The sequence below is a fragment of the Bufo gargarizans genome, chromosome 2 (assembly GCF_014858855.1).
Source record: "Bufo gargarizans isolate SCDJY-AF-19 chromosome 2, ASM1485885v1, whole genome shotgun sequence".
NCBI lineage: Eukaryota > Metazoa > Chordata > Amphibia > Anura > Bufonidae > Bufo > Bufo gargarizans.
In genome coordinates this window covers 330845012-330868337 of record NC_058081.1, presented here as the reverse complement: position 1 = coordinate 330868337, position 23326 = coordinate 330845012, and the positions used below count along the sequence as shown (strand labels likewise).

At 43.4% G+C, this 23326-nt stretch overlaps 1 protein-coding gene across 1 annotated transcript; it reads left to right on the top strand.

The window, feature by feature from the left end:
- Positions 1–471: 471 nt before the first annotated feature.
- AVPR1A (arginine vasopressin receptor 1A) lies at positions 472–23053 on the top strand. The gene is made up of 2 exons (XM_044277270.1): positions 472–1606; positions 22567–23053. The coding sequence occupies exons 1-2, from the start codon at positions 643–645 to the stop codon at positions 22770–22772; spliced, it is 1170 nt and encodes a 389-aa protein (XP_044133205.1). The 5' UTR covers positions 472–642; the 3' UTR covers positions 22773–23053.
- Positions 23054–23326: the final 273 nt, after the last annotated feature.

Sequence of the window (23326 nt, the reverse complement as noted above, 5' to 3'; positions counted from 1 at the left end):
AGGAGTACTGTACACAGTGACTGACAGCAGCTCGAATGCCTACAAATGTGAAGGAGAAAAATCATAGATGATACACCTTATACTGATTTGTATCATTAGTATCCCAAGACAAGGCATATTTTGAATGTTAATGTTCATTTACCATTACTACAAGGGTTTAGAGTATATTATACCGTAGACATAGGCTGAAACCATATGCTTCTCTTAATAAATTTCACACACTAACCAAAGGAGACATGCACAGGAAATTGTGGAAACCTGATCATATATTCCCCCATGCAGAAGAACTGAGGGATAGGTCTCAACATATGAAGGAGGAACACACAATAGATCTCCATATATCACATTAACATTGGGAGTTGCAGAACTGTAGTGAGGGGTTGGCGTGAAGCCAGTCAGTGTCCTGTCATAGCAGATATCTCAGCCCCCTTAATAGGGAAGGAGGGAGGACTATATATAAAGACCCTTGGACGTGATCCGTGTGAGAAACTTGAAAGAGGGAGAGAAGGGTCAGTGTGTATTGCTGCACAGCTCCTTGCATCTTGTATTGCTGCACGGCTCATTGCGTATTGTATTCCTGCACGACTCTTTGCCTCTTGCATCTAGATAAGGCACATTCAGTCTTCAGGTAACAGAGTTAACATGCGATTCTCTGTGGCTGGAGACTCTGGGAAGGACTCAAGTTTGGGAAATGACAGCGCATGGAGAGGAATGGGCTTCACCATCCCTTCTCTGTTCCCCACGATCTTACCTAACAACACCCAAATGTCACCCAACTCTTCAGACTTTCTGTACAGGGATGAGGAGCTGGCTAAGGTTGAGATAGCCGTGTTAACTATCATATTTGTGGCTGCTGTACTGGGCAACTGTAGTGTCCTGCTCGGTCTCTACAAGTCCAAGAAGAAAATGTCAAGAATGCACCTATTTATCAAGCATCTGAGCCTAGCAGATCTGGTGGTGGCTTTCTTTCAGGTTCTTCCACAGTTGTGTTGGGAGGTTACTTACCGGTTCTATGGTCCAGACTTTTTATGCCGAGTTATCAAGCACCTACAAGTGTTTGGGATGTTCGCCTCAGCTTACATGCTGGTGGTGATGACTGCTGACCGCTACATTGCTATATGCTACCCACTGAAAACACTTCAGCAGCCTACAAAGAGGTCCTACCTGATGATCAGTGGTGCCTGGATCCTCAGCTTTATCCTTAGTACTCCCCAATATGGGATCTTCTATCTGAAAGAGCTGGGAGATGGAGTGTATGATTGCTGGGCAGACTTTGTCTTGAAGGATGGAGCAAAAGCTTATATCACCTGGATTACTATTAGTATCTTTGTGGTACCAGTGATGATCTTGTTGACCTGCTATGGCTTTATCTGCTACAACATCTGGAAGAACATAAAGTGCAAAACCAACAAAGAAGAAACTGAAGGCAGGAAAGGTAACAATGGGTTACTATTCACATCTGTCAGCAGTGTGAGGACCATCTCCAGAGCCAAGATCAGGACAGTAAAAATGACCTTTGTGATTGTATCAGCCTACATCATATGTTATAGTCCATTCTTCGCCATCCAGCTGTGGTCTGTATACGCAGAGGACACCAACTGGACAGGTAGGTGCAATTCTTTGTGTTAAGGCATTTGTCACTGTACTATTACTGCAAAGTTTCTACAAATGACATGTCATATGTATTTGTAAGAATGATTCATAAGGATCAGCGAACCTTTATCTACCAGAATGCCATGGAACTGCAAATTAAAAATCACCCAGTATTACAGGCACCTGAGGGGTTAACACTGGGCAGTCTGCTGACTGAGTCGGAGGGAGTGCTAAAGAATTAGTAAACTGCTTTCTTCCCTATTGGCTGAGGTACTGGGATTGGGAGGGGTATTGGAATATTTTATATACTACTGCACGTGGTCCCCCCCTCCATTCACCCCGCTTGTTCTTGTGATTCAATCAACAACAGAGATCTGCTCTGGATGTTGAGTTTTTCAGTTGCATCATGGCTGATTCTTCTCTGTTGGTACCCCTTCTAACAAAGAAAGTAGCCCAGGAAGGAAAGGACTGGCTCAGGGGTATTTTGATCCAGGTTTCCCTATTACTTGCCCCTAATACCTTTATCTCAGCACCTAGTACCTGAGGTCACAATGCTGCACCCAATCTCCCTCCCATCCAAATCCCAGATTAAACTAAAGATCAAGAGCTCCTTCTAGGCAGACCCATTCTACTCACCAACAGAGCTGCAGTCCATCTTCACACCAGAGAAGGGCTCCTCATGTGGCTGCTGTTTCTACACCTTAGCTTGAGGCTTAAAAGCTTCCTCCCTGGCCCTTATAATATCTGCTTCACCTACATCTTCAGCCACTGAACAGGTATCATCTCAAGCAGCTCCTATTAACAGTCCTCCTCCTCCACCTGTCCAAAAATCCCCATCAGTTTTGGGAGGAGGTATCCACAGAAGCAGCCTAAAAGTCAGTTTCAGACATAGCAGTCCTTCATCCTATATTTCTAATGCGTTATATTTCTAGTGCCACCTTGTGATAATTCTCAGTACTACAACCAATAAATTTAAATGATTTGCCCAAGATAATCACAAATCTCGGGCAACCACCTATAATGTCTTTAAAAAAAAAACATGATATACGCATACCCATTTAATTAGTTCCATTCTCTGTGGCACTGGTTCATTACTCCCTCCGCTGTTTTTGTACAAACAGTAAAGCTCCATTCACACGTCCGTAATAATGGGTCCGCATCCGTTCTGCAAATTGCGGAATGGGTGCGGACCCATTCATTCTCTATGGGGACAGAATGGATATGGAGAGCATACTATGTGCTCTCCACATCCGCATTTCCGGAGCGCGCCAGCCTATCTTCTGGTACGCGGCTCCTGAAAAAAAAAATAGCAATTGCGGACAAGAATTGGCATTTCTATGGGGGTGACGGCCACGTGTATTGAGAATCCGCAATGCACTACGGACGTGTGAATGGACCCTAAGGACCCTTTCACACAGGCATTGCGGATTGGGGCCGGATGCGTTCAGGAAAAATGGTGCGATTTTCACACTAAAACAAGTCAGTTTTCACTGCAATTGCGTTCCATGTTTGCGCTTTTTCCACACGGGTGCAAAACATTTTAATGCGTTTGGCACGCGCGTGAGAAAAATCGTCATGTTTGGTACCCAGACCCAAACCCGGACTTCTTCACAGAAGTTCGGGTTTGGGTTAGATGCTGTGTAGATTTTATTATTTTCCCTTATTACAAGGTTATAAGGGAAAATAATAGCATTCTGAATACAGAATGCATAGTACAATAGGGCTGGAGGGGTTAAAAAAATAAATAAATGTAACTCACATTAATCCACTTGATCGCGCACCCCCGGCATCTCTTCTGTCTTCTTCTTTGAGGAATAGGACCTTTGATGATGTCACTGCGCTCATCACATGGTCCATCACATGATCTTTTACCAGCGCAGTGACGTCATCAAAGGTCCTTTTCCTGTGTACAACCAAGAAGAAGACAGAAGAGATGTCAGGCTGCGCGATCAAGTGGATTAAGGTGAGTTATATTATTATTTTTTTAACTCCTCCAGTGCTATTGTACTATGCATTCTGTATTAAGAATGCTATTATTTTCCCTTATAACCAAATTATAAAGGAAAATAATAATGATCGGATCTCCATCCCAATCGTCTCCTAGCAACCATGCTGTGAAAATCAGCACCGCATCCGCACTTGCTTGCGGATGCTTGCGATTTTCACACAGCCCCATTCACTTCTTTGGGGCCTGCGTTGCGTGAAAAACGCAGAATATAGAACATGCTGCGATTTTCACACAACACACAAGCGATGCGTGAAAATCACTGCTCATGTGCACAGCCCCATAGAAATGAATGGGTCCCAATTCGGAGCGAGTGCAATGCGTTCACGTCACACATTGCACCCACGCGGAAAACTCGCTCGTGTAAAGAGGCCTAATGGTGATGAGTCTGGATAAGGCACATGACTGCTGCTGCCAATCACTATCTTTGGTGATGTACAGCTGAAGACAGTGATTGGCTAAAGCAGTGACGTGCCAATGACGTGCATGTCACAGACACTGACATGCACAGTGACGTACCTGCATTCAGTCTGTCACAGTGGAAGCCAATCATGTTCTTCACTGTAAACCACTAAGGACAGCAATTTGCAGCAGATCTCATATGCTAGAGAACGGGGGGGGGAGTGCTGCAGCAGAAGAGAAACAGGTGAGTATATCATTTCTTTTGTTTTAAGACATTTTAGGAGTTGACAACCCTATAAAGGATGGTTCTGTAATGTCCCCCCTTTGTAGATACTCCTGAGTCACTATGTTCAGGTGATGCTGCTCAGCAGTCATAGTCTCCCTAGGTCAGCAGAAGCAAGGGGCTCATTCCAGAGGACATCGACATGACTGAATAGCTTTCTTATTCATCCTTGCCCTAGCAGTTCAGCCATTCTGACATTTCATCCAAGAGCAACAGTTAAGGGCATCGCAGAAGGAAAGGAAGGAGCAGACATGTCACTAACTCACTGGCCAAAGAAAAAAGAGTTAAGATGGGGGGTGGGAAAAAAGGCAAAATTTGCCAAAACTTTTAGGAACTGGTTTCAGGCGTTCTCCATTTTAGCTTGTGTGCTTTCCCAGAGGCATCTTGAGTAGTGCGCCATATTTGGCTACTTTCACACTAGCGTTTTTTGCGGATCCATCATGGATCCGCAAAAACGCTTCAGTTACAATAATACAACCGCATGCATCCATCATGAACGGATCCGGTTGTATTATGTCATCTATAGCCATGACAGATATGTCTTAAACACCATTGAAAGTCAATGGGGGACGGATCCGTTTTCTATTGTGCCAGATTGTGTCAGAGAAAACGGATCCGTCCCCATTGACTTACATTGTGTGCCAGGACATTTGGCTTCGCCTCGTCAAGCAGCAGCAATTTGGTGTCGGCCTCCAGAGCGGACTGGAGACTGATCGGAGGCAAACTGATGCATTCTCAGCGGATCCTTATCCATTCAGAATGCATTAGGGCAAAACTGATCCGTTTTGGACCGCTTGTGAGAGCCCTGCACGGATCTCGCAAACGGAAAGCAAAAACGCCAGTGTGAAAGTAGCTTGGCTTGCTTTTTAATAAGGGGCACTGCCTATCCTTTATAATTTGCAAGTTTTAACATAAATGCTCCATCTACGAGGAGCATATTTCTTTCTCCACTGCTTTAAAAATGGAAAATCAGCTGCAAAACCAACTGCTGCTGGCAGGTGGGAGGACACCAGTGAGTGTGGCAGAGACAGAACCATGGCTAAATATCTACCCCAAGGAATAGGAGGCTTCCATGCTCACTGAAGGGTTTCCAGTAGACCTTTATTTTTCCCCATTTTAAATAGCATTCAGTTATTATGTTATTACCAGAAATATAAAATCGGTTTATGATCTATAGAGGGTGGCACAAAAAAAAAAAAAAAAAAAAAAGAAGAAGAAGAGTTGAGCTTGATAGGATTTTAGAGCCTTTAGCTGAGCCACTTTTACACAAACTCTGAATATTCCCAATGGGAATTGTTCCCAAGAATAAATCAGGACAGTATCAACATCATTTGTCTCATCCTCCAGGAGATTCAATGAAACATGGAATCTGATCTGTTGCTATGGGCACCTAAGCCAGTTCTACTTTACACCAGTTTGATAAATGACCTCCTATGTCTACTATGACAGGGCCATTTGGTTGATTAGACAAGCTTTGATGGCAAAATCTGATACTGAGTCCTCTTCAGGTGCAAATTGGGATGGGGGGGGCAAATTTACATAGACAATGGGTTTCTCAATTTCTTGCAGATATTTTAGATGTTTATCTTTCTTTGAATGGGAAGTCATGTCTTTTCTTGGTACAGATATAGCTGCAAAGGAGATGGTCTTTTTGTCTTCTATCAGACAAACTAGAAACAAATCTGCCACACAGTCAAGGCGATCTCTGTAAGACGGGAACCTAACACTAAATTCTACCTGTTATGTGCCATAACGGCTAACATACAATTCAGGGAGTGTAGGTTCCACATGCATGCTGGGCCCACCTTACTTTTTGTTATCTTTGGTGCCAAAATGGCCTCGATTAAATCCAGGGAATGCAGGTACTAACATGCATGCCGTGCCCACTTCACACCACTCCTGGAGCCAAATGGCCACCAAAGAATGCAATGAGAGTCCACACTATACCTCTCCTGGTGCCAAATGGAGTAGGCTAAGGCCTCTTTCACACGGGCGTCATGGATTTGGGCTGGATAATATTGGGTGCGTCACGGGAAAATGCACGATTTTTCCCCGCGAGTGCAAAACATTTTAATGCATTTTGCACGCGCGTGAGAAAAATCGGCATGTTTGGTACCCAAACCCGAACTTCTTCACTTCTATGGGGCCTGCGTTGCGTCAAAAACGCATAAAATAGAGCATGCTGCGATTTTCACGCAACGCACAAGTGATGCATGAAAATCCCCGCTCATGTGCACAGCCCCATAGAAATGAATGGGTCCGGATTCAGTGTGGGTGCAATGCGTTCACCTCATGCATTGCCCCCGCGCGGAAATCTCGCCCGTGTGAAAGGGGCCTAAGCTTTATACTCACACTAATAAAAATCAGCCTATGGGGCAGACGAGCTGGTCAGGAGTGCACGACTGAGGTGTCGGCCACACCTCCAGTACAAACTGCAAAAAAAAAGGGGGGTCAGTCAGCACATCCCAATGCGCAGGTGCACGTTGCATGCATGTGGAACCTACACTCCCTGAATTGTATGGTAGCCATCATGGCACATAACAGGTAGAATTTAGAATACTTTTTTGTACTTTATTTGGTTTGCAGAGTGCTGTTGCAGTGTATTTTTTACTTTGTGTTTTCAGCCACGGCAACGTGCACCTGCGCATTGGGATATGCTGACTGACCCCACTTTTTTTCTTTGCAAGTAATCATTATTGAGCCTGTTGGTCTTCATCTAATGGTCCTTTTTGCAGCAGGCCAAAGATGTTAATAGTTCCACTTTGGAGACTTTGGGTTTTTGGGTGGATCTCACTGTTCTGGTGCCATTTTGGGACCTTTGTATCAGCAGGGGCATGGCCAACATGCTGGAGCACTTCCGGTCTTATACAAATATTTAATGCTTTTGGAGCTTTTCCTAAGCAAAACTGCTCTTGAATTATGACATTCACTCATAAAGAAACATATTTTTCCTAGCTTTCAACACCCTGAACTCCAAATCTTTGCCCATATCATTACCACATCAGCTAGTTTTTAAATGTCTACAGTTTAATATTAACCTTAGGGTTTGCCACATATTGATAGTTAAGGGTACTTTCACACTAGCGGCAAGGAACTCCGGCAGGCTGTTCCGGCGGGTGGAATAAAACTATGACATGTTGTAGTTTTATTCCAGCCGCCTCTCGGCATGTTTGACGTGCTGCCGCCGGAACTCCGGCCCGCCCCCATTACAGATCCGACAGGCTGTTCACCCGCCAGAACAGCCTGCCGGAGTTCCTTGCTGCTAGTGTGAAACTAGCCTTAGTTGCTGCCAGTTTATCGAATTTTCTGTTGCTTTGTTTTAGGGAGCTACGCTCTACATCACCACACCTTTGGAACATGGTGGAATCTCAACTAATAACTTTTGTTAAGTAGGCAGTTGTGAAGTCAACTTGGGCAACACTGGCATAAATATAGGGGTTGCAGCAGTCGCGGTTGCAACCGGGCCCCTAAGCCAGGGGGGTCCAGATGGCCCCTCCTGCCAGTGGTACTGTACTTTTCCCTTTGTAAGATGCAGTGCATCTTATAAAGGGAATACTAGCGCTCACTAGTCTGCAGGAGGAGGGGGAGAGAAGCGCTGTGAGCGCTGTCCAGTAGTTACCCCTCCCCCTGCTCGCTCTTCTCAGGGCCCGCTCTGCTGTGTCCTGGCTGCCTGCAGCGTCAGGAGGAAAAGAGCGAACTCTGACCTGCCAATGCAGGAGGTCAGGTGACTGCAGCGCGGGCCCTGAGAAGAGAAGACAGCCAGGACAAGGAGAGTGGCGGCAGGAGAGGTAAGTTACTTTATTATTTTACAGTCTGACCTGAGGTCTGATATGGAGGTCTAATGGGGGGGTCTGGAGAGGTCTCACTGGGGGTCTGGAGAGGTCTAATGGGGGTCTGGAGTTGTCTATGGGGGGTCTGGAGGTCTGACTGGGGGGTCTAGAAGTCTGACTGGGGGTCTGGAGGTCTGACTGGGGGTCTGAAGTGGTCTAATGGGGGGTCTGGAGGTATGACTGGGGGTCTGGAGGTCTGACAGGGGTGTCTGGAGAGGTCTGACTGGGGCGTCTGGAGAGGTCTGACTAGGGGGTCTAGAGAGGTCTGACCGGGGTTCTGGAAAGGTCTGACTGGGGGACTGTAGGTCTATTGCAGTCTGATTAGGGGTCTAGAGGTCTAATGGGGGTCTGATTGTGGGTCTGGAAGTCTAATGGGGGTATGGGGGTCTAGAGGTCTAATGGGGGTCTTATTGGGGGTATGGGGGTCTGATTGAGGGTATGGAGGTCTAATAGGGGCCAGATATGGGCATCTGGAGGACTAGTGTGAGTCTGGAGGTCTAATGGGGTCTAGAGGTATGATATGGGGTCTGGAGGTCTCATTAGGGGGTCTAGAGGTCTAATGTGGTCTTATATGGGGGTCTGGAGGTCTAATGGGGGTCTCATCTGAGATCTGATATTGGGTCGGGGTCTTACATGGAGGTTTAATGGGGGTCTGATCTGAGGTCTAAAACTGGGGTCGTATATGGAGTTTGACATAGAGGTCTAAAGGGGGTTTGGTCTGAGATGGGAGATCTCATTTAGGGTTTTATATGGGGGTCTGATCTGAAAGGAAGAAGAGATTTATTTGTACTAGCACACAATATAATGGGGTGTTTTTGTGTGGTACCAGTATTTACAGGGGGACTGTTTCTGCAGGAAAATTTTGGGGAGCACAGTGGACACAGTATTGGGGTGGCAGGATGGGCTGTTGAGAAGGTGAGGAGGAGGATGGAAAAGTAGGAAAGTAAAATGTCTGTTTGTTAAACTCTGCAGAGACGAGGCGCGGCTGAAAGAAGTCACCATGGTGGTCTGGTGCAGTGCGGCTGCACAGGGGCCCAGAGAAGGAGGGGGCCCCTTCCTACCGGCAGCAGGGGGAGAAGAGCACTTCCATTGTGGAAGCGCTCATCTCTATTCATCTGTATCGCCGTCCTTAGGACAGCGATACGGATGGAAGCTGCGATGGAGCAGGGGAGAGGCGTCTCCCTTCCCCAGTCCCCTCATAGGCTACAGGCGCTAGGCCTGCAACCTATCAGAGGACGGTGCAGGTGGTGCGATGATGTCATCATGCCACCTGAGCCATACAGCTTGGGACACAGGCCGGAAGAGGCCTGCATCGCATCACTGGCAAGGAGGTAAGTATGTGAGTTTATATTTTTTTTTATTTACACTTTAATAGGGGCCCTATCTGACACTCATGGGGGCATCTACTGGGGGCCCTATCTTCTGTACTGGCACACATGGGGGGCACTATGGAGGAGGAGGAGCATATTGGGGGCCCTATTTTAAATACTAACACACATGGGGGGCACTGTGGAGGGGGGAGTACGATTGGGGCCCTATTTTATATACTGACACACATGGGGGGCACTATGGAGGGGGAGTACTATTGGGGCCCTATTTTATATACTGGCACACAAGGGGGGCACTATGGAGGGGGAGGAGCACTATGGGGGGCCCTATTTTAAATACTGACACACATTGGGCACTATGGAGGGGGAGTACTATTTGGGCCCTATTTTATATACTGGCACACATGGGGGGCACTATGGAGGGGGAGGAGCACTATGGGGGGCCCTATCTTAGTTACTGGCACACATGGGGGGTACTATGGAGAGGGAGGAGCACTATGGGGACCTTATGTTATATACTGGCACACATGGGGGGTACTATGGAGAAGGGGGGGGAGGATCACTATGGGGGCATCTTCTGGGGCTCTATCTTATATATTGGCAGACATGGGGGCACTATGGAGGGGTAGTATCACTATGGGGGCCCTATCTTATATGCTAGCACACATGGGCACTATGGAGAAGGGGGGAGCAGTATGGGGGCATCTACTGGTGACCCTATGTTATATACTGGCACACATTATGGGGGCATTTTATACTGGCACATTGTCGGGCACAAGGGGAGGCGCATGATATAGGAGTATTTTATACTGGCACAAATGATAGGGCACTATGGGTACCTTGGCTTAACTGGGGGCACTAAGAGGTTTTTTGGGGCAAACAGTAGGGGGCATTGGCACACATTATGAGGGTACTATGGGGACATTGACTCTACAGGGGGCACTAAGAGGAGGTATTTTTTTTATACTGCCACACAACAGGGCACTTTTTTGTACTGGTGCACATTACAAGGGGGCATTTTCTACTGTTACACATTATAAAGAGAATTATTACCACTGGGGACATTATGGTGGGCTTTATTACAGTTGAGGGACTATGAGGAACTTGAAAACTAGTATGAGCACTATGGGAGCATTATTACTTCTGGGACCCAGTGGGGTCATTTTTACTGTAGGGGCACTATTACTACTATGTGTTGTCTGGTAGATAATTATTTCTATTGGTGGGATTTTGAGGAGCAGTTACTGTGGGGGGCACCCTGGCACGGTATCAGCTTAGCACACTTATTTTTGAGGAACATTATGTTTACACTATTTTTTAGGACATTGTGTGCCAGTAATTATTTAAGGGGAACCATCTGTGTGTAACTTGTATAGGGAGCACAGCAGGCACAGTATTAGAGGGGTATTGATTAGGTGGGAGGATGATGGAAAACTAGGAAACTAAGATGTCTGTCTGTCAAACCCTGCAGAAAGAAGAGATGACTAAAAGAAATCATCATGGCGGTCTGGTCTAAAAGGAGAAGATGAGGACAGAGAACATCTACATCAACGAAGACATCCCTGGATGTAAGAGGCATGTGGACCTGTATTAGGCTACTTTCACATCTGAGTTAGTGATTCTGGCAGGCTCTTCCAGCAGAGAACAGCCTGCCGGAATGCTCCAGCACTGCTGAATGCAGACAGAATTAAGTTTGTGTCTGGCCAATTCCATGCATTCTCTGTCGGATCAGGTGGCCGGAGCGTAGTGCCGCAGGTGTGAAAGTAGCTTTAACCTGTATGTTTTGTATTGCTCTAAGTAATGTTAGTTAGGATGGAATAGGTTATGTTGAGAAATTGGCTTGAGAGGAGGGGGGGGGGCCCAGGCACATTCCTTGCACAGGGGCCCTCTGCTGTCTGTGTCCGCCCCTGATCATCGGGGGTGCCGGAGGACTCTGGCTGATCTGATATTGATGACCTATCCTAAGAATAGGTTATCAGTAGTAAAAAGAGGACAACCCCTTTAACAGTAGGACTGGAGGGGGGGGGGGGGCATTTCAATATTTGCCTTGAGCAGCAAAAAAGCTAGGTGCACCAGTGCTGAGTCAAGGGGGGGGGGGGGCAAGCTGAACTCTTGCACCAGGGTCCATGAGCCTTTAGCTATGCCCCTGTTGGGCAAGCTACATTAAATCCTAAAGATATAAAATAAAGATGTGCACCTGTTCTGTGTTTAGAGCCGCACCTGGTTTTGGCTCAAAATCACTGATGAAAAGCATTGGCTGAACACTGACTGTATGAATAAGGGTCCATTCACTCCTCCGCAATTTCGTTCCGCATTTTGCGGAACGGAATTGCGGACCCATTCATTTCTATGAGGCAGCATAATGTGCTGCCTGGACACGGAATAGCGGACCCGCACTTTCGGGTCCGCAATTCCGTCCCCGAAAAAAATAGAACATGTCCTATTCTTGTCCGCAATTGCAAATTCTATTAGTGCTGGCAATGTGCGGTCCTCAAAATGAGGAACGCACATTTCCGCTTTCTGTGTTTTGTGGATCCGTGGATCCGCAAACACGTTGCAGACGTGTAAATAGACCCTAAGGCTACATGCACATGACCGTGCTGTTTTTTTGCGGTCCGCAAACCGCAGATCCGCAAAAAAAACAGGGGGCCCATTGTAGACATGACTATTCTTGTCCACAAAACAGACAAGAATAGGACATGCTTTATTTTTTTTGCGGGGCCTCGGAACGGTGCAATGGACTCCGTGTGCTGTCTGCATCTTTTGCAGCCCCATTGAAGTGAATGGGTCCGCACCCGAGCCACAAAACCGGCGGCTCTGATGCGGACCCGAAAAACAGTCGTGTGCATGAGGCCTAAGACAGGAAGCAGTTTATTTCACTGATGTGCAGAAGTGCCTAGCAGGAGTGGTATTACTCCTTAATGACCCAGGAGGAAAATGCTCGTCCTAAATGGCCGGTACTTTGTGCCCCAGGACGAGCATTTTCGTCCTGCAGTCATTCCTCCGTCATCTCAGCCTGCAAAAATGATACCCTACCTAAGACAATGGAGACACTAAAATATGTGTTTGTTTCAAAAATGATATTATTGTGTAAAACTTAAATAAATAAAATAAATCATACATATTAGGTATTGCCACATCCGCAACAACCTGCTCTATAAAAATATCAGATGACCTGACCCCTCAGATAAACACCATAAAAAAATTAAATAAAAACGGTGTAAAAAAAGCCATTCTGTCTGACAAATGCATTGAAATACCAGATCTGTCTCTCTGGTGTCATCCGGAAAAATGGATCTGGTATAAAAATGTTTTGCATCTTTAAAGGTCTGCGCATGCACACTTCAATGTAAATTAATGCCGGATGGAAGCAAGTGTTCAGTATTTTTGGCCGGAGAGAAAACTGCAGAATGCTGCGCTATTTTCTCTGTTCCAAAAATGTAAGAGGGACTGAACTGACGCATCCTGATGACATCCTGAACGGAATTCTCTCCATTTAGAATGCATAAGGGTAAAAAAAACTGATCATTTTTTTTCCAGTATTTAGCTCCATGACAGAACTCAATACCGGAAAACACTAACGCTAGTGTTAAAGTACCCTTTACTACCATATGTGGCAGTTAAAGAGTAGATTCAGATAAGGTTTTGGATCTAGCACTCACCAACCAATCTCCCACCACACGCACTTCGCTCAATGAGGCTGATTCTAAATGTCCGCACCGGCGCATCAGGCACAGGCCTGTGCGCACTCGCGCGATCTTTGAAAAGGAGGAGGGGGCACTGACTGAGCGAGAGCCGGAGGCGGATTTCTTTACATTCAGGCGGCGCTGAAAGGATCAGGGGAGGAGCTGGGCACCAACGGCGGCGGCGGCGGGCGGCAGCTTCAGACCCTCAGAAACGCCCTGGGCACCTTATCCAAAGAGATTGACAGGTTAGATAAAAGGTATTTTTATCAAAACGAGACCGCAAATTTATGTTATAACAACACCTTTGTAATCACAAGGGCGGCATGGAGAGAACAATAGTTTTAAAAGGGGGGGTTAGAAAGTGGTGACAGAGTCCCTTTAAAATAAGGCAATTAATAGTCTTAGACTAAATGTAAATAAATGCTCCTAAGTGCCTCTACATATGTTAGGGTCTGAAGTATGTAAATATAAGCATTAATGTAGAAATTCTGGATGTTAAAAAAGGGTATTTCTGGCAATGATCCATGAAGATCTATATCCTTTGTGTTGCTTCTACTCCTGTTAGCATGTCTGCTAGTTTTGTGTGATTCTCATTATGAAGCATTTTTATTCCAGACAGTATTTTGGGAGCATTAATTATGGGGTTGCTAGCACCTCCTAGTGCAAAAGCTAATCTGGTTTAGGTGTAAATTATATGGTTCTGTTCCCAGACAGCATTAGAAGCTGAGTGTAGGTCTAAGATCTCATGCACACAGCCATGATGTGTTTTGCGTTCCGCAATTTGCGGAACGGCACGGACAGCCTTCAATATAAATGCCTATTCTTGTCCGCAAAGCGCGGACAAGAATAGGACATGTTATATTTTTTTAGCGGGGCCACGGAATGGAGCAACGGATGCGGACAGTACACGGAGTGCTGTCTGCATCTTTTGAAGCCCCATTGAAGTGAATAGGTCCGCATCCGAGCCGCCAAAACGGCGGATCGGATGCGGACCAAAACAACCGCCATGTGCATGAGGCCTAAGCCTAGTTCACACTTCAGTTATTTCCATCAGTTATTGTGAGCCAAAACCAGGAGTGAAGTCTACACAGACATAAGGTATAAGGGAAAGAATTCCACCTGTTCTGCGTATTTGACCCACACCTGGTTTTGGCTCACAATAATGATGGAAATAACTGACCAAATAACTGAAGTGTGAACTTGGCCTAGAACTGACATGCAGTAAGGACATCCAGAGTTTGCAGTCTTAGTGCTGTCCTGTGTCTATTATTATACATTACTTATCATTTAGAAAATTGGAAACCCATAATAAAAATCCAGTTTATAGACCTTCTTCGGCATGCCCTTTCCACTGTTGGCCAGAACCCTGATCACCTTCCACACATTAATTCTGCATTGGCACGGCTACAGTCGCTGTTCTTTTCTGTTCTATGTTTTTGACAGGCTCATAATGCCCAGTGGTATGATTTGTTGGTGTATTGGTATGTGGCTTACAATAGCCCCCAAGGTATTGCTAAACATGGTGGCTAGAAACACCTTCTATTCTTGTCATTCAGGTTATTGGAATGATTTGTGTTTTACCAGACTAGTTAGATTAGACCTCAATAGTTTTAGTGCCTTTCATTTTCAAAACTGATAATTGTGTGGTCAGACAAGTGCATAGAGTGGTTTGTAGATGAGCTTGAAATCCATCATCTATTGAGAAGACATGACACATCCTAAATATTGGGATTTCTAGGCATGTCAGATCTCATGGGGATGTTGCTGTACTGCACAAGCAACTGGAGAATGAAAATTGTTGCTTGCCGAGACATGATGGAATTAATAATTGGGTTAGATATCCTGCTTTCCGGTCTCCAAATGGTATTGACAAAGTTTTATCGCTGTTGGTGGGTGGTAATGGTTGTTCTTACCACCCACCAACTTGTGTAGGCTTACATAAGGGACTGGTGGTGGTGCACAGAACCTTGCTGTTGGACAGGTTGATATTCTCCAATGCTGACTTTGGACAAGGTGGCCATCATTCGAGTGGGAAGAGAAAGGTTTTTTGTTGTGTTGCAAGGTTGTCCTCTTTCTTTTAAGCCTTAACTAAACTGTGACCATTTCACTTCCACCAATGACCTAGTATGTGTTTTAATTTTTAATTAGGTTCATACTTACATTTGGTTACGTCTGCTGGGATTTTGGGTACAGTTTTATCCCCTCAGTCTAAGGTAGGAGTTGCTGATAGTAACGTATGCTTCACAACAACAGGTTTGCAATACAGAGGATATTTTGTAGCAGTGGTCTGTGAGTTTACTTGCCCATTTAATGAACTCTTACTTCTTGTGACAGAAACCATTTGCAGTGTTTACAAGCTGTAAAGTCTCTATTAAACAGTCCAAGCAATACAGCATTTTGTAAGCATTTAGTATTGTTGTTGGCAGGCTCTATCCATTGTATTCCTTTAAATAGCTGGATGAACTCTGTGTCTGACTTGTAGAATGCTGAATGTCTTATCTCTATTCCAAGCAAGCTAAATTTAATATGTTTATCAAATAATCGACAAATAAGACTTTTCTTTTGACTTATTTGTGTTAATCAATAGTTTAAGATTAATACGCTTCTTTATAATATTTTACTAGAAACATCTCATAATGTAATAGCTTGTAAGGCTGCAATGGGCATTCTCCTAAAAAAAAATCCATTGAGTTTGTTATATTTAAATCTATTTAGAACAGATTAATAAGATATTTCACTCTAATCTAGGCTCAGCGGCTATGGGAACAGTCTGGGATACTGTGAAAGCTTATGTCCGGGGTTTATACATACAAAAAAATTTAAGAACTAGAGAGGGGCTCATTCTACCGATGATTCAGTTATCCTTAATGAGTTTTATAGATACTATAAAGAGTTACGTATACACCTCCAAACTGGAAATAGAGATTGTTGATATCAATTAATATCTAGCCAATATACCTATCCTGATGATTTCTCTGGAATCAAGGCAATACCTAGATGAGCCCTTAGAGTTGGAGGAACTTAGGACGGCCCTTGGTTCTTTTCCCAATGAGAAAACTCTGGGTTTTGATGGCTTACCGGCTGAGTTTTTTTAAAAGATTTTAGGAAACCCTTCTCCCTGATCTATTAGACACCTTTAATGATGCTTTGCGATTGGGGAAATTGCCTGCACCTATAAGCAGGAGGCTGTGGTGGTATTGTTACCAAAACCTGGAAAGGACCCAACTTTGCCTGACTCCTGTAGGTCCATCTCCCTTCTCTCGAGGGATAAGCAAATACTGGCTAATCGTTTGAATAAGGTTATTACCTCCCTCATATATGAAGACCAGTCAGGGTTAATGCCAGACAAAAGTACTTCCATTAATCTTCAGAGACTTTTCCTTAATATCCAAAGATCAGTGGACACTGTGGGCTGCTGTGCAATAATATCCTTAGATGCTGCCAAGGCTTTTAACAGCTTTGAGTGAGAATATTTGTGGGAAGTCATGGGGGTTATGGGGTTTGGACAAGGTTTCATGTCATGGGTAAAGCTTCTCTACTGCTCACAAGTAGCCAGGATTAGGGAAAACTGGGAGTTATCTGCACAATTTCCATTGCACAGGGGAACAAGGCAGGGTTGTCCACTATCCCCTCTATTGTTCGCTATTGCTATCGAACCCGTGGCCTGCCTTCTGCATGCTTCTCATGACTGGAAAGGGTTTCCGCTAGGTTATCAAGAAGAAAGAATCTCCCTGTACGCCGATGATATGCTTCTATATACAGGGTACATAGTGCAATCTATCAGCCCAATTATGAGGGACATTATTGAATTTGGAAAATGCTCTGGATTAACAATTAATTGGGACAAATTTTCAATTCTTCCTCTTGATCACCTTCCATAACAGATGGACTGGACGCAAATCCAGTTACAAGTCACCTACAGCTTTAAATATCTGAGTGTGGTGATAACACCAACAATTACAGACTATACTAATATGGACCCCCTGATTCATAAATATACGGGTAAGGTTACATAGTTGATACGGTTGAAAAAATACATAAGTCCATAAAGTTCAACCAAGGGATAGGTGGGGACGCGAATCCCAGAAGGAAGTGAGACTCAGATTTCTACACATTCATAAGCATTAATGTTCTTTACTTTTAAGAATTCATCTAAACCCTTTTAAAAACTGTTTCTGCTGTGATCACATCCTGAGGAAGTCTATTCCACAGATTCACAGTTCTTACAGTAAAGAAGCTTTGACGCGTCTGGAGACTGAACTTCTTCTTCTCCAGTTAGAATGCAGTGCCCCCTTGTCTTTTGAGGGCATTTTACTTGGAACAGTTTTTCACCGTATTTTTTGTATGGCCCATTTATATACAGGTATTTGTATCGGTTAATCATGTCCCCCCCTTAGACGTCTCTTCTCAAGACTAAATAAATTCAATTGTATGACCTGATACTAAAATAGAGGCCGCCAGTAAATGTTAGGGTAGGATAGGAAGAGAGATCCATATGAGGGGAACATTTGACTTTAATGTGGCCCTGCTCAGTCCTCAGCCTGAGGATGGCCCCTGGAGGTGGAGTCTCCCAATCCTTGTGCCTAACCTGGCATTTCCCCATATCCGAATATTACGGGACCGCCTGGTGCATAGCCACTACACAGCCCCGTCCCTGACAGGGACATAGCTGGACTGAAAACCACTAGGCAGTTTCTGGTGTGGCACATGCAAAGCATGTGACTTTGTATCTGGATCTAAAATAATCACGTGCTCTGCGACCAATAGGATGTTTGTAGCCCACGCAAATTTCAAAACTAAAGGCGTCATTTACATCTGTAAGTGTCCTTGCCCAAAAGATTATATAGGGAAAACTTTTAGGGAAGTAAGAAGAAGGATCTGCGAGCACATCGACATACAGAAGAAAAATTCCACCCCAGTAGCGGATCATGTGAATGAACACCATGGAGGAAACCCCTGAGTTTAGAAATTTTCATTTCTGGAGGTAGTTCCCCAGTCGCCGAGAAAAGGCCTAAATGAAAGACTTAACTAAACCTGCTTTATTTAAAATAATGGTCCTGTTCTCCTCTCTCTCCTTTGCATGTAGTTCAGTCGAGTGAAAATAAACACCCTATACTGGTCAACGATGCGGGACGCATCGGATTAACGTCAGTGACATGCATCTTGCCAAAATGACATATCATGTGTGTACAATGTTTGTCCTATCATGGAGGAACTTTTCTTGCAGGGCTGAGTGTAGTCTTATTACTTTAAGGTTTAATAATGTGCAGGATGATGCTGTAAGTATTGAGGATTTGCTGATACTTAGGAATTCTGTCTCCCACATTTTTGCCTGAATGGATCCTGAAAATGTGTGTATCCGTATTGAACACTCAATAAGGTTGATAAGAGACATCTGTGTAATTAGTGCTTTACTAAGTCTATCTCCTTTGTCTAGGTTCCCTGAGTTATCAGGCAGCTGGCACAGATGGCCGGTGCAAGCGCGCAGTACTGCGTGAGTGATTCTCCACCTCTGAAGATAGGGAGGAACCTTGCGTTCAACAGTAGTGGCAGCGATGTGTTCCGCCGGAAGTGGTTTAGGATTTACTAGGACCAGTCAGGTTAGGCATGAGGACGGGGAGACTCCACCTCCAGGGGCCATCCCCGGGCTGACTCAGCAGGGCCACATTAGGGTCAAATGTTCCCCTCATACGGATCTCTCTGCCCATCCTACCCTAACATTTACTGGCGGCCTCTATTTTAGTATCTGGTCATACATCTTTGTGTAACCCTCTATGCCCCTTATTAGTTTAGTCACTCTCCTCTGTACTTTTTCCAGCTGCAGTGCGTCCTTTCTGTGGACTGGTGCCCAGAACTGAACCGCATATTCCAGATAAGGCTGCACCAACGCTTTGTAAAGTGGTAATATTACATCCCTGCCCCGCGAGTCCATGCCTTGCTTAATGCATGACAATATCCTGGTGGCCTTAGAAGCAGCAGTTAATGCCTGGTGTAAACTACCCTTGTCAGTTTTTGGTTGTTGTAATCTAATTAAAATAATATTGATGCCTCAACTCCTTTATATACTACATAATTCCCCCCATGTGGATTCCCCAAAGGGTATTCTATAAGATCCAGGGCATTTTCCGCTCCCTGGTGTGGAGAAAGCAACAACTTAGAATTTGTATGGTGAATTTGTATGGAAAATTTGTATGGAGACTCTCCAGAGGGGCAAAGAGGAGGGAGGTCTCTATCTCCCAAATCCATGGTTATACTTTGTAGCTGCACAATTACAGCTAGAATTTGGTCTCTCTCATACTGTATTCTAACAACTCCTGCAGCTGAGACATGCATATCAGGTGCAGTTTAAGGAAGGCATACAAATGTCAACCTCCCCTCCGATAGTCCAACAGGTGTTGCATGGCGGCAGCTCTAAGGAATTCATTTCTATGCTCTATAGGCATCTGTTTGATAAATCTACCTCATTAGGCTGTTTACCGATCAAAGATAAATGGGAACGAGACGTTGGTCTTGCAGCATGCCGTATTTAAAGGGGTTATCTTTCCTATAATTTTTTTAAGAGGTTCAAATTGCATCCCATTCCACCACTTACCAAGTCATGCTGGTCTATGCTTCCTAGTTACTCTCAACAGAAATCAAATGCCAGGTCACCACTGTGGCCGATAATTAGTTGTCTGGGTACTTTCAGCTGGTTGAGAGGGACTAGGAAGCAAAGAACAGAGGGTCATCAGTAAAGATCCGAATAGGAGCAGCAGGGCATTAGTAAGGTAAATAGTAAAAATTTTCTTTTTAATTATTTTGCTATGCCATTCTGAGCTTATTTTTTTTTTAATTTATTGGCCAAACAAGCCCTTTATGGTATTTTGTCATATAGAAGACCAGGATAGAATGTGAACCAACCAACCATAGTAAATACTGAGATGCTTCTTTCTGATAAGCACCCCAGCCAAGACCTATGGTATTCCATGCATAATAAAGATTGCAACACCAGTGTAGGTTTTCATTTACAACATGTAGCAATAGCTTGCTGATTAGTTATTCTATAGTGAATATTGATTGTTCTGTCTTCTTACACCTTCACACAGTGTGCAGTCTGACATTCAGCATAAACCATTCCTGTCTTCCAAATAAGAGGACTGTTCTTTATTTGTTTATTGGTATTGTTATTGGTATAAACAGGATTGTTTGATTAGTAAAACTATAAGAATACAAATAGCAAGTATAAGTATAGATAGCATGTACTATATAGATAGCATGTACTATAACATTTGCATTAACACTTAAAGCACATGGTAAAATGGCTGCCTATACATAGAATTACATGTCTAGCTAACAGTAGCAACAACTTCCCTGAGTAACAATTACAACTAGCTGAACATAACATCATGTTCCTGAAACAAAGGTAGATCCTTCACTAGATATGATTATACAAGGATGGTGGAGTCTAAGAAGGAGATATGCAAAAGGACACCTATGATATGTTCTTGAGACTTCTCTTTCCCAGAATGCTTTTCACTCCCACAATGGAGTGCACCACCCACAATGCAGTAGTCTTTGTGGCAGAAAAACAAAGTGTAATACAACTTAACACACTAGATGGTGCTATAACCACACTAACCACTTGACAAATACCATGACTCTGGCAGAATGAACTAGAATCATTTTCTAACCCTGCTGGGCAGAACATTGATCATTTACAGATGTAACAGAGCTACACATATTTTATATGTATACACCGAACATAACATTAAAATGGCACCTGTTAAGTGGTTGGATTTTTTTAGGCAGGAAGTGAATAGACAGGTCTTGAAGTTGATGCACTGGGAGAAAAAAAAAACATGCATAATGGGATTGCTAGACAACAGAGTCAGAATATCCCCCGAAAGGCAGGTCCTGTGGGGTATAATCAGAATGCAGTATTTAGTAGTTACCAAAAGTGGTCCAATGAAAGACAACCATTGTACCAGCGAGAGGGTATGGGCACTGTTTGGTCTAGTCTTCTACCAAAGGTTAATGATAGGGAGATGTCAGAACACTTATAGCATTGCAGCTTGTTGCATAAGGGGCTGCATAGCCACAGACCGGTCACAGTGCCAGTGATGTCCCCTTCCATTTCTGAAACTGCCTACAATGGCCATGTAAGCATCAGACCTGATCCATGAAGAAAATGGCCTGGTCTAACTAATCATATTTTGCTTTACATTATGTAGATGCTGGGTGCAAGTGCGTTACTTACCTGGGGTCATCTGAATGTTACTTTGACACATACCATCTAAACATTGTTTCAAGTACAAAAATTGTCCATGTATGTTTTAAGGAATATGAGAAAGAGTTCAGGGTGTTGACTTGCTGTTCAAATTGCCCAGATCTCAGTCTGATGGAGTATCTATGTAATGTGCTAGGAAAAGTCTGATCCATACAGGACTTGAAGAGGACCTGTCACCATTTTTGACATGTCTGTTTTGGTAAAAACTCACATTTCCCATAAAATAAGAATTCTGGGCAACTTTTCTTATATAACTCTGCATTGCATCTTTCAGTTGTTAATTGTACATTAATTTATGTAGAAATTGCAAACTGGTATTTACCATTTCCAGTCATTTTTAGAAAGTGTCAGATATAGAAAATTTCAATAAACAAAAAAATAAAAATAAGAAAGTCAGATTTTGCAATGACAAACTCACATTTCCCATAAAATAAGAATTCTGGGCAACTTTTCTTATATAACTCTGCATTGCATCTTTCAGTTGTTAATTGTACATTAATTTATGTAGAAATTGCAAACTGGTATTTACCATTTCCAGTCATTTTTAGAAAGTGTCAGATATAGAAAATTTCAATAAACAAAAAAATAAAAATAAGAAAGTCAGATTTTGCAATGACAAACCCACACTGGGTAACACCTATATGGCAAATTATTTAGCCAGTTCTTGGGAGCAATAACAGGTGAATAGAACAACACAGAGCTATGACAGAAGATTGGGAATCTAAGTATTTACTAGAATAGACATGTCAGGAATGGTGAAAGGTCCTCGTCAAGTCCTGTATGGATCAGTTTTTTTAAAATGACTATGGTTTGGAGCGAGAATCCAAAGGACAACTTCAGGAATCAGAGCTATTAGGTGGCAGATGGATCTACACAATACGAAGCTAGTGGTGTGTTATGGCTGATTGGTGTATAGTACCATAAGTAAATATTATCTTTACTGAGAATTATCATAATACATAATTAATGTAACATAATAGACTATAAAAATACTTAATTACAAATTCATAAAGTGTTATTGTAAAGGATGCATAGTATTATTTCGACATATCTATTAGCCCAGGTTTCACCCGAGTTTACCAGAAACGTACTAAAGCCAAGCAATGTATTATAATAAGGTTAAACTACATGATTATTTACATTGCAATTACTAACATTTTTAATCATTTTTAGAGAATGAAAACATGGCTATCACAATGTCTGCCTTACTAGCCAGCCTGAACAGTTGCTGCAACCCCTGGATATATATGTTCTTTAGTGGACACCTACTACAAGAGTTCATCGTTAATATTCTATGTTGCAGTAAATTCAAGCAAAGTATAAGCAAAGAAGATTCTGACAGCAGCACCAGAAGGCAAACTTCATTTACAAGAATGTAGTCAAGAAGTCCAACCAATAGTATGGACACCTGGAAAGAGTCTCCAAAGTTCTCAAGATCCATTAAATTCTTAGCTACACAAACCTGATATTGGACAATAGTGTTTCTCAATATTAGGCAGTATAGCTTACTGCCTAAAAAATAATGCACTTCAGATACACAAAATTGTGAACAATGTGATAAATATGGACACACACAATATATATGATGTATAAGGTATTATTTCATGTTCTGTAAATGTGTATACACCCTATATAAATTCTGTGTTCTTAGTATAGAGAATACCTTGTGATTAGTATTGAATGTTAATTGTAATGCACTGTAAAAACTAGGGATGGACTTGATTGGAGCATTTCTATTTTAGTACAAAGGAAACATAAAAAGGGATTTCTGCGATGAGGAAAAAGGTTTGCCTTTTTCTTGAAACAGCATCAATGGTGTCTATGGCTTGTGTCTGGTATTGCAGATCATTACCATTCAAGTGAATTGAGCTCAGCTGCAATACTAGACACAGTTCATACAGAAGAGTCAATTCATTTAAGCCAATGCTGATAT